This window comes from Salvia hispanica, chromosome 1, assembly GCF_029641045.1.
Source record: "Salvia hispanica isolate PSC_SH4W2 chromosome 1, Shi_PSC_v1, whole genome shotgun sequence".
Lineage (NCBI taxonomy): Eukaryota > Viridiplantae > Streptophyta > Magnoliopsida > Lamiales > Lamiaceae > Salvia > Salvia hispanica.
Genome location: NC_142692.1, coordinates 5,527,465 through 5,540,785, shown reverse-complemented (window position 1 = coordinate 5,540,785; position 13,321 = coordinate 5,527,465). Strand labels below are relative to the sequence as shown.

Below are 13,321 nucleotides of genomic sequence, written 5' to 3'. Positions count from 1 at the left end.
AAATTGCAAGCACATACCGGTGCTCGGAAATTTTCGACCACAAATTGGTGCTTGGAAATTCCGAGCACCTGAGTATGTGCTCGCCATGTTCCAAAATCTGAAAATCACGTAAGTGCTCGGAATATTTCGAGCACCTACAAATGTGCTCGGCATTTTTCGAGCACAATCGGGTGCTCGGATGTCCGAGCACTCTAAGGTGCTCGTATAAAAATTCCGACGAAGCGAAAGCCGAGCACTCGCGGTGCTAGGAAAGTGCTCGGTATATCTCGATTTTCCGAGCATTTTGCCTTATATTTCCGAGCACTTGGTGCTCGGGAATGCCTGTTTTTCTTGTAGTGATCATTGGCGTTGATGCCATCCGAACAAATATGTTTTGCATCGTATAATTGCAATGGTTTGGATGTGTGACTAAATCACGGAATTTGTTGTTTTACAAGTTTGAATTTTTAATTTTTGTGCTGAAATGGTAAAATGTTAGTAGAATTTTGGTAGCATCTTGGGCATTTATTCGTGTCTCTCTGCAAAGAAAATGCTTCGTGGATGTTGTTTACAAATGTTTGGTTTATGTAAACCTTTAGCTGCATAAAACAAATCTCAGGGTACAACAATGGATACATTAATCCATCTGTAGCAGATCTTAGCATTGAGAATCTGATGTTCACCTTAAGTAATGAGTAATGAAATCTGATGTTCACCTTAAGTAATGAGTAATGATCTATTATTTGTCATTCTTATATCGAAAGAGTTGGGATAGTTATTCTAGTTCTTATATTTGATTATTCCATCTATTTCAAACTTAGTTTGGTTCTAAATTCTTTGGTTTTTTTCCCTTTGAGAAATGATGCATATGATAAAACCCAGGGACGGGAAATTATACCGAAATACCAGATTTAATGTATTGAATAAATACCAAAAATACCAATTTTCGGTATGGTTTGAAACCGTATCGAAAGATTCGGTACGGTAACAGTATTAGAGTTCCTATACCGCGGTATAACGGATCTTCGGTATACCGGTATATATAGGCACATCGAATCGTCGATATATACCGACGCTTCGGTATACCGATATACATATTTATACTAACTTTAGGAATGACTGTATGAACAAGATTTGATTGTGATGAAGTTTAATTATGTTGGACTTTTTGAGGTAGTTAAACACTAGAATTGTTTTTTTAAAATATTTTGGGTATAATAATTTTTTTTTCTAGTATAACAGGTATAACGGTATGTCGTATCACAGTTCAGTATACCGAAAATACGGTATTGTGACGGTATTAAAAAATACCTTATCGAATTTTCGTATACCGAAAAATTCGGTATGATATCAGTATGGTGTTTTGTTACATCGTAACTTTCGGTACGGTATGCGGTATAACACTCACGGTACGATATATCTTACCGAACCACCCCTACTTATAGACAAAGAAAAATAGTGTATACTCCCTCCGTCCCACATAATTTTACACAGTTTGACTTGGCACGGGTTTTAAGAAATATAATAGAAAGTGAGTTGAAAAAGTTGGTGGGATTTGGGTCCTAGTTTTAAAGTATTGGTTTTATAATAAAATGTGAGTAGGAATGAGTTAGTGGAATGTAGGCCCACTACCAAAAATGCTAAAAGTGAAATGGGTAAAATTATGTGGGACGGATTAAAATGGAATACTTGGTAAAATTATGTGGGATGGAGGTAGTATTTGTTTAGGTTCATTTTGTATTTTGGGCCACTAAAGCTGCATTTTATGCCCAAAACTATAGGCCGAATATGGCCCATAAATTTATTGACCATCGAAATTGAGCTTTCGTAAAATGAATTTAATGTATTTATTTATAGTTTTATTTCCCATATAATATACGGAGTAGGATTTACTCCCGACGTCCCATGTAATGTAGGATTTGCTCCCTGCGTCCTATAATAAGAGTCACATTTTGTCATTTCGGTTCGTCTCACAATAAGAGTCACATTTTGTCATATTTCACTTTTACTGTAAATGGTAGGTATGTCTCACATTCCACTATTCATCTCACTCACACTCTAATGTAAAACCAATGTAAAAAAATGGATCTCATATTACACTAACTTTTTCAATTCACTATTCTTTACATTTCTTAAAACTTGTGCACATCAAATATGACTCATACTGTGAGACGGGGTAGTATTTGTTTTAGGATACATCAATTAATCCCATAATTTTTAATAATTCACATAACATATTATACTAGTACTTGTTTTTAACCATTCAAAATATATGTACTTAAAAGAAATGTGGTATACACACATAATAATATTAAATACTCCTTCCATCCCTCGTTAATTGATTTTAGTTTTCTTTTTCTTTCGTCTTTAATTAATTGACACCCATTTTTTTACTACTTTTGGTTATGGACTGTACATTCCACTCACATGTTATTATAAAATTAATATATAAAATTAGGATTCACGTTCCACTAATTTTTTTCATCCACTTTTCACTACATTTTTTAAAACTTGAGTAAAATAAAACGGTGCCAATTAATGAAGACCGAAGGATGTAAGACGTATATCAAGCATTTTAACTCATGAAATATACTACAAAGTATATCAAGCATTTTAACTCATGAAATATACTACAAAAATAGCTAGCGCATATTAAATTTTATAAATTAATTGTCAACTTGTCCATTCCACCAACTAGACCATTTAATACACTCATCGAGAAATAACATATAGTAATTCGTAAAGACGTGATGGCAGAGTAGGTTCCATGAGTAGGGAAATTTTAGGTTAAATCCATGCACTCTTCGAGAAACACATCTTCTGGCCTCATGTCATCGACAAATTTTAGGTTAAATCCATGCAACAAATTAGTCAGCATCATGCGAACGACCTTAAGTCCGACATACCCGCCTACCCGAGCCAAATGGGAGCAATGCAAAGTTGCTCCCCCGCGCATTTGTTTCCTTTCCTAGAAACCTCTCAGGCAGGAACTCATCAGGGGAGTCCCACACCCCAGGGTCCCTGCCTATGCTCCATGCACACGTTGACAAAGATAGTCGTCCCCTTTGATATGTCGTAGCCTGCAACGTTACAGTCTTGCATCGCATTATGGGGGGCTAACATCGTGCCCACCGGGTGGAGCCGAAATGTCTCTGTCACAATGGCATCCAAATAGGGCAATTGAGAGATATCGCTCTCTTCCGATCACTTTGTCCAGCTCTGCTTTTGCCTTCTCAATTATCCGTGGTTGCCTGAGAATTTCGTGTATAGACAATTCGATCGTTGTGGCAGACGTATCCATGGACCCCACTATCAAATTCTACAGTTACACAAAAACATTATTGTAAACAAAAAAAAAAGGCAAAGTTAATAAAATCAAAATTATTGTACCTGTATTGTGAAGATGGTTGGCTGCTGACTTGAGCTCAGTCATGAGAGGGAAAGTTGCTCAAGCTGGAGCACGTTTTTTTAGTTCAGCTGTGGATTTTTTAATGTCAGCCGTCAGATCAGTTTCAGATAGATAGATTGAATCTGGACCGTTTATTTTTCCTTCTTTTGTTTTTCCTTTTCTTACTTAGTCGAAGAGTAAGGGTTTTTAATCCCCAATTCTCTAATTCAATTTGTACTGGTACACAAGTTTTGATTCACAGAATATATTCAAGATTCCTCTTCTGTTCCATTCAATTCTTGTTCTTGTTTTTACACTTGTTGCTCAATCGATTCCGGACGTTCTCGCCAACAAGTGGCGCCGTCTGTGGGAAGAGTTTTGTTCGGAGAAGTTCAGAGATTGGTCGAGAATGGCTTCGCGATTTGAAGCAGTGAAATTCAATGGCAAGAATGACTATGGGCTCTGGAAGATGAAGATGAAAGCTCTATTAATCCAGCAAGGATTAGCGAATGCGTTACAGGCCAAAGATCCAGAGGAGAAGGGGAAAGAATCGCTCGACGAGAAAGCGAAGCAACGACAGGAAGAGGTGTCGATGAAGGCGCATAGTGCGGTGATCCTCTGTCTTGGGGATAAAGTGCTGCGGGAAGTGCAAGATGAAACCACCACAGTTGGAATTCTCAAGAAACTAGATGAATTATATCTGGGTAAGTCTTTAGCTAATCGACTTTACCTTAAGAGAAGGCTATATTCCTATTGTTTTGTGGAGGATAAGTCGATTATGGAACAATACGACGACTTCACAGAATCAGTAGATGACCTAGAGGCCGTGGATGTTAAGATGAGCGATGAAGACAAGGCGATTCTTGTGTTGAATGCCTTGCCGAAGTCATATGACCAGATGCGAGATGCTATACTATATGGAAGAGATAAGCTAATAACTCTGGCTGAAGTTCACTCAGCTTTGATGGCAAAAGAACTGCAGAAGGGTATGGGCAGACATCAAGATGTGAAAGGGCAAGAATCTCAAATCCCAGAGAGCCTGAATATCAAGAAATTCAAGTCCAAGAAAGGAGGCAAGAAGGACTCTACTAAGCCTAATTCTAAGGATCAAAAGGAGACAAGATCCTGCCACTGGTGCAAGAAGCCAGGGCATTTGAAACGAGACTGCTTCGCGTGGAAGAAGAAGCAAGCCGAAGAAGCTGTTGGAAATAAGCAGACCTCTGATTGTGTGCAAGAAGTGGAGAATGCTCATGCTCTTAACATAATGGAGGAGGTAGAAGAGAGCTCCTGGATTCTTGACTCAGGATGCAGCTTCCATATATGTTCAAAGATATGTTGGTTTGATTCTATTACTGAGGCAGATGGCTCGGTGGTTCTTGGAAATAATCAGGTGTGTAAAGTTGATGGGATTGGAAATATTAGGCTGAGGCTTGCTGATAGACCAATCAAAATTCTTACTGAAGTGAGATATATCCCTGAAGTCAAAAGAAACTTGATTTCACTTGGTGCACTTGAAAGAAAAGGGTATTCCTTCTGCTCCTCAAAGGGTGTGATGGTTGTAGGGCTAGGTGGAGAAATGATATTGCAGGCTGAGAGGAAGGGCAGTCTGTATTACTTGAATGCCACTGTAGTCAAATATGGTGAACTAAACTCTGTAAAAGTTGAATCAGTAAAGTGCTGGCATCAAAGGCTAGGCCATCCTGCCTTCGGGAGTATTGATCAACTGGTGAAAAGGAAGGTGATCAGCAGTGAGGGGAAGAAGAATGATCAAACCTGTGAGGAGTGTATTTTGGAAAAATCTAAGAAACTATCTTATCCTAAAGGTAAGTATACTTCATCAGCTCCTTTAGATTATGCTCACAGTGACCTTTGGGGTCCTGCTCCTGTAAATTCTGTGGGAGGAGGGAGATATTACTATTCTAGGAAAATTTGGTTGTATGTGTTGAAGGAGAAGAGTGAGGCCTTTGGGAAATTCAGAGATTGGTGCAAAATGATGGAAACTGAAAAGAGGGGTTGTTTGAAATGCTTAAGAATAGACAATGGCCTGGAATTTCTATCAAAGGAATTTGAAAATTTTTGTCTTGAGAAGGGAATTAAAAGGCATAGGACCGTGCCTCTAAATCCTCAATAGAATGGAGTTGCAGAGAGAGCCAATAGGACAATCCTTGAGAGGGTGAGGTCTATGTTGCTGGCATCTGGAATGGAGAAGAAATTTTGGGCTGAAGCTGCTGCTACAGCAGTAAAGTTAATGAATATGTGCCCATCTTCCAGCATAGGAGGTGATACTCCAAATTTCAGATGGTATGGAGAATTTGGTGATTATTCCCATCTCAGAATTTTTGGCTCTAAGGCCTATGCACATCTGAAGCAATCTAAGCTTGATGCAAGGGCACTAAGGTGTGTTATGTTGGGGTATCAGCCAGGTGTGAAGGGTTATAGGATGTGGTGTGTAGAGCCTGGAAATCATAAGGCGTATGCATTCGGGGGTGAGTTCTCGCCCCGAGTCCCCGTGGACAACCACCTCTACGTGTTCGATCTCACTACCCGGACATGGAAGGTGGCCGATGCCAAGGGTGACATCCCTCCCCCTTGCGTTGGCGTGACAATGGCCTCCATTGGTGAGACCAGCTACGTCTTCGGAGGTAGGGACGCCACACATAAGGAGCTAAACGAGTTCTACTCCTTCGACACAGCCACGGACACGTGGACTCTCCTCTTGTCCGGCCCTCCTCACCGTAGCTACCACTCGATGATGGCTGATGGGAGACGCGTGTACGTTTTTGGAGGGTGCAGGGATGCGGGAAGGCTGAACGATCTGTGGGCCTATGATGTTGTGGATAGGAAGTGGATCAGGTTTCCCCTGCCTGGGTAGAATTGCAAGCCGAGGGGCGGCCTGGGGCTGGCTTCGATTCAAGGGAAGATTTGGATTGTGTATGGGTTCTCTGGCGAGGAGTAGGGAGATGAGCTGCGTGGAGACGTCGGGCGAGAAACCGACTCCTCGGAGCATGTTTTCAAGTGTAGGTGTAGGGAAGTGATTTAGGTCATCTTGGAGCATGTAAATTCTCCAAAGAGGTGTATGCTTTGGACACTGAGACAAAGGAATGGAAGCGTTGGGACAACGACGAGCCTGGTTTGGCTCCCGGGGAACAAGGTTGGTGTGCCTTTTCCGGTGGCTGGTGCGATGGGCACCCAGGGTTGCTGGTGTATGGTGGCAATTCGCCAAGCAACGACCGGCTTGACGATATCTTCTTCTTCACTCCTAGCGTTTGATGGAACCTTACACCCATGGTTCTTGTAATTAGATTTCTTAATTTCACTATCTGGTGTGTGAAAATTTGGTAGGCTTAGATGATGACTGGTTGTTTTGAGGGATCCTTTTGTTCGTATTTGCTATAGCCCTTCGGGGCGTTTTCTTTTTCGATTTGTGTTTCGTTCATCAACAATGGGAGTAGAGGTGAGCAAAATACTCAAAAATTAAATTTTTATTTCGGTTTGGTTCAATTTTAACATTTGGAAAATTTGATATATAAAGATCGTGAAATTTAATACTCCCTCCGTTTCACCATAGTTGAGGCGGAACTTTTCGGCACGGAGTTTAAGAAGGGACGTTGAGTGTGTTGAATAAATAGATAAAATAAGTATGAGAGAGAAAAAGGTGGAGAGAATAAAGTAGAAAGTGAATAAAGTAGAGAGAAAAAAGTAGGAGAGAGTAACGTGAGAAAGAGAAAATAATTACTATATTTGGAAACGACTCAACTATGAAGAAACTTCCCGAAATGGTAAAATGACTCAACTATGGTGAAACGGAGGGAGTATATTTTTTATATATAATATAGATAAAATAAACTATAATATAAACTATTTATTATTTTATTTGATTATGCTTTAAATCTTTAAAAAATAATTTTTCGGTTCGATCCAATTTGAGAAAAAAAACAACGAAGAGAAAAGTCGAATGGCCATCCCTAATCTCAAGATTTACACCAATCTCACATGCTCCTACAAAATTGATCCAAAAGTTCAAGATTTCCACATCAAGAAATTTTATGTACAACTTATTTTAATTTAAAAAATAGCAATGTTAAGCCCAATAGTAGAAGAACATTATTAGCCCATATTATGTTAAACGAATAGCATAAAGCCCAAATAATATCTACCCACTTTCTCTCTCGGTCTCTCCATCGCCTACTCTCCCTCTCTTTCTCTCCTCTGCACAGTTTCAATGGCGGAACACAGTAGTAATAAAGACCTCTTGGAGCTGGAGGCCAAGCAAGGCGGCGTCTCTTCCACCTCAAGCTTAGGTACCAGAATCCATGTCTCTATTTATACTCCTTTCTCTCTCTTCAGCTTTTTTGTTTTGCCTTCTTCTTAATGCTCAGCCAAGATTTGCGTGCGCCAATTTTGCAGAATCACTCTTTGTATGCAAGAAAGATCCCACCTTTACTCCTTCTGATGCTTCTCGTCAGAAGCCCACCATGGTACCTCTGCCCAAGAGCCAATGTATTGAATGATAAGCCCTTTGTGTTTTCTTCAAAATTATCGGCTCTCTTGTTTTTTAATCAATAATTCACTTCAGATTGTTGGTGTATTGCCCAAAATTGTAGTAGAAAATATCATTGCAAAATTGCTGCCTTTGCTTTAGTTGTGGACTTTTAACATTCAGAAATCAAGCTCATGTTTTGGGAAAATAAGTTAATTGATGTCTTTAATCAATAATTTACTTCAGGTTGTTGGTCTACTGTGATGCTTGTAGAAAATCTCATTGCAAAAATGGTGTCTTTGCTTCTGTTGTGGATTTTTAACATTGTTTAATAAAGCAAGCTCATGTTTTGGTAGGATAGGTTGAGTCATGTTTTTACTCTGATTATACCGAACACAAGAACTTAGACAAGCTGTTTAGGGTTATGGTAACTGCTTTAGGTTTGATCTTAAGTTTCTTGACAACTTATCCTCAGATTGTTAGTTTAATGCTCCACCGTTAGTTGTGTGATCCTGGTGCTGCAAAAGAGTGGCATTGCTGGATATGTAGACTTCATGTAATAGGCAATTAATCCAAATCAGTTGCATATGATGATGAATTTGATCTGTTTGAGCCTTGAGGTAAGGTACCTATTATAACATGTGGGGCTGAAAAACCGGCAACGCTTTTATGCTTGGAGATGTATAGATTTGAAAGGAAGAGGCTGTTGATCCAACCAATTGCATGTGATGAAGTGATTTGCTGAAGTTGTTAGTTTTGAGACGAGGGGTCTATTATGTTCACCGGGTGCTGGAAACCAGCATTTTTTTGCATGTATAAACGTGTCGTATCGTATGAGGTTTGATTTGTCATAGCAGTTATCTGGTCGGGGTTCTTGTTTCTTAAGTGGTTCTACCATTAGATGATTACATTCTTGACTACTCTTTGTATATGTTTTGTATGCTAATTGTGCAGCATGTGGTTTCAATAACTGAACTTGTGTGTCCTTGGGTGAAATCTGGTTCGATAGTAATGGGGGAAAGTCTCTTGCTACTTGCAGTTCTGGGAAAGGTGAAAGACTTCTTAGGAGTTTTATCAGAATCGAACAAGAAACTGATGGAGGATGCAAAGGAATGATCTTGCTTCCCTTTCTAGTTTCTACCTTTTATAGTATTTGATTGTTAGTTTCTCAAACACGATATCTGACTGTGGTTCCTACTAAATGCAGGAACGCCCCGATAACTATGACATTGAAGTGATCAGCGGAGATGAGTCTAAATACATCGAGATGGTAATTGGTAAATAGTACTACTGTGTTAAAGTTTGAGACTTTATGGTTATTTATTCTTGTTGACAGGATCTGATGTTGGGTATTGCTGATCTTCACACCCCGGAGGCAGTTGCTGCAGCCGAGTCTGCAATGGCCGGTTATCAGCCACCAGCTCGTCTGGAGGAGAGCAGCAGTGGATCAGAAGACGAAGATTGCAGTGATGGCGAAAAAGACAGGAATCACAAATCAGATTCTGAAGCTGGCTCAGAAAGGTTGAAGGCAGGAGATTCTTCATGTCGGGAATCAAAGAAACGGAAGGCCAAAATCATCGAGCTTTAGGTTTCATCTCTGATTAAAATTTAAAGGAAAATATACAATTTTATCTCATCAAATCAAGCTAATTACCTTTGATGGTGCAATAGACCCAGTATTGGATATGAATGGAACATAAGTTATTCGAGCCACTTGTTAGCGTTGAGTCTTGAGACATGCAGTCTTGTATAGGAACTGAAACAATTCAATCTATTTAGATATCTGTACTCTTTTAAAAGTGTTAACTTGAGTGAATTTTACTTTGTAGATCTTTGCGATTCAAGCTTGGAGAGGAAATCCACAAACTCTCCATCAGTTATCGTCATAGGTGCTGGTTTTGCTGGAATTACAGCTGCACGGACTCTTCATGATGCCTCGTTTCAGGTATATGTGTACACTTTATGCAGACCTTCGGCTACTGTGTTCACAACCGTGGATTTGGGTCCTGAACAAAGTGGTTAATCATGGTAATTAATCTTTTCTCCTACAGCATCTTCGTGTTTCAGTTATTGTATGCTACATTTGCTAACTATTGTCTGCACTCTTCTTTAGGCTACGTGGTGTTGGCAATGAGAACCCATTGGCTTCGCTCATTGGGAGATTGGGACTACCCCTTTACTGGACAAGTGGGGACAACTCAGTTTTGTATGACCACAATTTAGAAAGGTACCCTTTTGCCCCTTGCAACTGCAGTGTGGCCATTCAAGAATATATTCGTACATTTCTTGTTTAATCTCCTTCCTTTGTTATTTGAGAACTTGGAAAGGAGTAACGCTCAATCATAAGTTTTTCTTATTTCAGCGTTATGCGACTCTTGTTCTTTGATTCAATAAAGACTTTACTGTATGCCTTTTGAAGCCATTGATTGTTTGTATTTATTTTGCATGTTGATTCAATTACTGTTAATGTTCTATGATTTGGACCATTTGAACATCTTTCTTGTATTATTTACCTTAATGATATAGTAATTGGTTTCCATTTGTTCTATCAGCTATGCTCTCTATGACATGGATGGTAATCAAGTCCCTCAAGACTTGGTCGCAAAGGTTGGTGAAACATTTGAGGCCATCTTGAAAGAGGCACGTAACGTCCTTCTTTTCTCTAACCGCTTCAATTTTTTTTACATTCCCATACCACAGAGAGCCTTTTCCCTAGATATTGGTTGTTCTGATTTCTTATTTGGTATAAATTTTCTTTTTTTCAGACTGATGTTATCAGACAGGAATTCAGAGAAGACATGTCTATCCAACGTGCAATCTCAATTGTTTTTGACAGGAGGCTGGACCTAAGGTACTGCATTCATCAAATCTTGGAACCTTATATTTGATTCTGATATTGTGACATTTGTTAAGAGGTTGGTGCATTTGTAGGTTGGAAGGAGTTGATCATAAGGTGTTACTGTGGTACCTCTGCAGAATGGAAGGCTGGTTTGCTGCTGATGCTGATACTATCTCACTTAGAGGCTGGGACCAGGTTGCTTGCTCGTGCTTATAATTTTGTTTGCGAACTGATTATTATCTATTTGTAAATCTCCAACATATGTTTAAACTCTGCAAAATGCAATGCATTTCTCCCATTGCAAAATGCTATCAGAATTACAAGAGCTACTACAAAAACTGAAAGTAAAAGGCATCTATTAGACAAGGCTGCGACAAACATTTTGCTTCAAGTATCTGGGCTAACAAAATGAGGCTTTTTCTATTTTTAACATGGCACATTAACAAGGGATGTGTGCAGGCATGCAGCTATCTCCCAACTGCACTCAATGGGACCACCCAATCGGCATAGACTTCACTGATCTTTTTAATGTTCCACTTCATGATATGGAATCCGTCTTTCTTACACGATCCTGCAAAGGTGGGTGGTGAATCAAGCATCGACCTGGAATCCGTCTTTTCAATGATCTTTTCAATGTTCCACTTCATGATATGGAATCCGTCTTCCTCCTTAGCAGTCTCGATTCCCATCTTACACGATCCTGCAAAGGTGGGTGGTGAATCAAGCATCGACCTGGAATCAGGCCTCCTTTTCAGCTCTGCATAGTAACCAGGCAGTTGAAGTTATGTCCATCAAAGTAATGAATGTGTTAGCATATGCAGCCATTCAACTTCTCCAACTAAGAAAAACATATAGATTCAAGTAAGGAAATGGTTACATAAGGAGGCTGGAGACAAGAACTGATTAAACAACCCACCTTCTTTCCCATGAGCAAAGTTACATTTGTCCCCATAAGGGCAGCTGCCAAACCTCTCCTCCCACCTGGCACAAAGCTTCGTCTTGTATCCTTCTCTCCGACTCAAACGTCTGCACTCAATCGATTCTCCTCCGCCTCTAGCACTCACTCTGTTCAAGCCACCCTCATCTCTCCCAACACTCTGATGAGGATGATAGTTGCAACCCCTTTCACCAGAAAATAAACGACTTCTCTTACTAAATGGCTCCAACCCTCTGATTTGACGCAGATTGTGAGCAAAATGGCAGTTTTCGCCGTAGTAATACTTGCCCATTTGTAACAGATTGCACATTTCTGATTTGTAAGGAATCGAGAGCTTTGACCTGTTTACTGTGAGGGGAGTTCTCGGCCTCGGTCTCTTGAAGCCATGATTAGGGTTTCGTGGCTGGAGACGATGATCATTTGCAATTTTGCTGACAAAATTAACTGGCCCAGAAATTTGACCATCGTCGTTGCGTTCATGTTAACGCTGAAAACCAAGCTTGATTCAGATTAAGAGTGAAATGTGCTTCAGAAATGAGAAAATGGAAACAGAGAGAAATACCCTTTTTTTGAAGGTGGTTACGATCATGAACAGAGATGATTCGGGAATGGACACTGGCGTATCCAGCATTCCAGCTTATAAATGATTTATCTGTTTTGACTATTTTAACAATTATTTATGCCTTACTGTCCCACTCAAATTTCATCTTAAAGAGAATACTTACTTCAGATGTATGTTTTGCTTAGAATTCAAAGTATAGGGCACGTAGATTTCTAATTTGGTTATTGAATTGGTTTGAGCAGAACAAGGATTTGAAGCGCCTTATTTTATCTGCATTGTACCACACAGGTGAACCGCATGTTGTATATACAATATGTTATCCCTACTGTGGAAGGGAATACAGTTGGAGAGTGCAATGGGTAGTGTGGAATTTGCATCAATGAATTTGACCCCAGCTCTACTTGGTATGTCTACGTTACTGCTAGCCAAATTTCTTTTGCTCCTTCACTATGACAGACCCTACTACAATGAATATGCCGTGGGATTCTCTGGTGTGCTTTTTGCCATGAAAGTTGTTCTCTACTCTCAGTCGGACAGCTATACATATGTGCACGGACTCATTGTCCCTGCACGTTATGCTGCATGGGCAGAACTTGTTCTCATTCAAATGTTAGTACCTGGAGTCTCATTTCTGGGTCATCTTGGAGGAATTCTTGCTGGAATCACCTATGTATACCTCAAGGGGGCACGATCCGGTGTTAACCCGTGTGTGAAGATAATGAGGGGTGTCACCCATCTGTTAGGTTGGCCGTTAAGATTTCTCAACAGTATGTGCTTGCGGCCTTCATCTGGCCGTGTGTTTAGAAGGGGAACTCTCCAAGGAGGCGAGACACCGGGTGTATGGAGTTGTGGAGCATGTACATACCCAAGCTTGTCAAGTGTCTGCGAGATGTGTGGGACAGAAAGTAATGGCGATGGATTTGCACCCACACCCACAAGTGAATCCATTTCGCTTGAGGAACTACGACAGCGGAGAGTCCAGAGATTTGGTAGATGGTGATAAAAGACGCAGTGGAAGTCGGCAAGAGGAGAGATTACTCGACATTGGCTGGATTGTAAATGTAATCATGATTTTCTAGTATGTATCGACTATGTTATTTCACGTATAGAAGATTGCTCGAGTTCAAGAACAAATT

At 40.0% G+C, this 13,321-nt stretch overlaps 3 protein-coding genes and 2 pseudogenes across 3 annotated transcripts; 4 read left to right on the top strand and 1 right to left on the bottom strand.

The window, feature by feature from the left end:
• Nucleotides 1-5,549: 5,549 nt before the first annotated feature.
• LOC148933154 (thiohydroximate-O-sulfate sulfur/sulfate-lyase (nitrile-forming) NSP5 pseudogene) lies at nt 5,550-6,637 on the top strand (annotated as a pseudogene).
• An 882-nt stretch (nt 6,638-7,519) lies between these two features.
• Nucleotides 7,520-10,997, top strand: LOC125198894 (uncharacterized). The gene is made up of 10 exons (XM_089063241.1): nt 7,520-7,668; nt 7,775-7,867; nt 8,887-8,960; nt 9,058-9,117; nt 9,184-9,435; nt 9,677-9,875; nt 9,961-10,074; nt 10,400-10,487; nt 10,613-10,698; nt 10,779-10,997. Exons 1-5 carry the CDS (start codon nt 7,590-7,592, stop codon nt 9,433-9,435), a joined length of 558 nt encoding a protein of 185 aa, XP_088919367.1. The 5' UTR covers nt 7,520-7,589; the 3' UTR covers nt 9,677-9,875; nt 9,961-10,074; nt 10,400-10,487; nt 10,613-10,698; nt 10,779-10,997.
• LOC125198890 (polyamine oxidase 2-like) lies at nt 9,585-10,902 on the top strand. Its single transcript, XM_048097138.1, has 7 exons — nt 9,585-9,594; nt 9,677-9,792; nt 9,915-9,919; nt 9,961-10,074; nt 10,400-10,487; nt 10,613-10,698; nt 10,779-10,902. The coding sequence occupies exons 1-7, from the start codon at nt 9,585-9,587 to the stop codon at nt 10,900-10,902; spliced, it is 543 nt and encodes a 180-aa protein (XP_047953095.1).
• A 546-nt stretch (nt 10,998-11,543) lies between the features above and the next one.
• LOC125198891 (uncharacterized) lies at nt 11,544-12,104 on the bottom strand (the record flags this gene model as incomplete). The annotated part of the gene is made up of 1 exon (XM_048097139.2): nt 11,544-12,104. A coding segment is annotated over one exon (561 nt), but the record flags the coding sequence as incomplete, so codon positions are not given.
• Nucleotides 12,104-13,306, top strand: LOC125198893 (rhomboid-like protein 14, mitochondrial pseudogene; annotated as a pseudogene).
• The last annotated feature ends 15 nt before the right edge of the window (nt 13,307-13,321 follow it).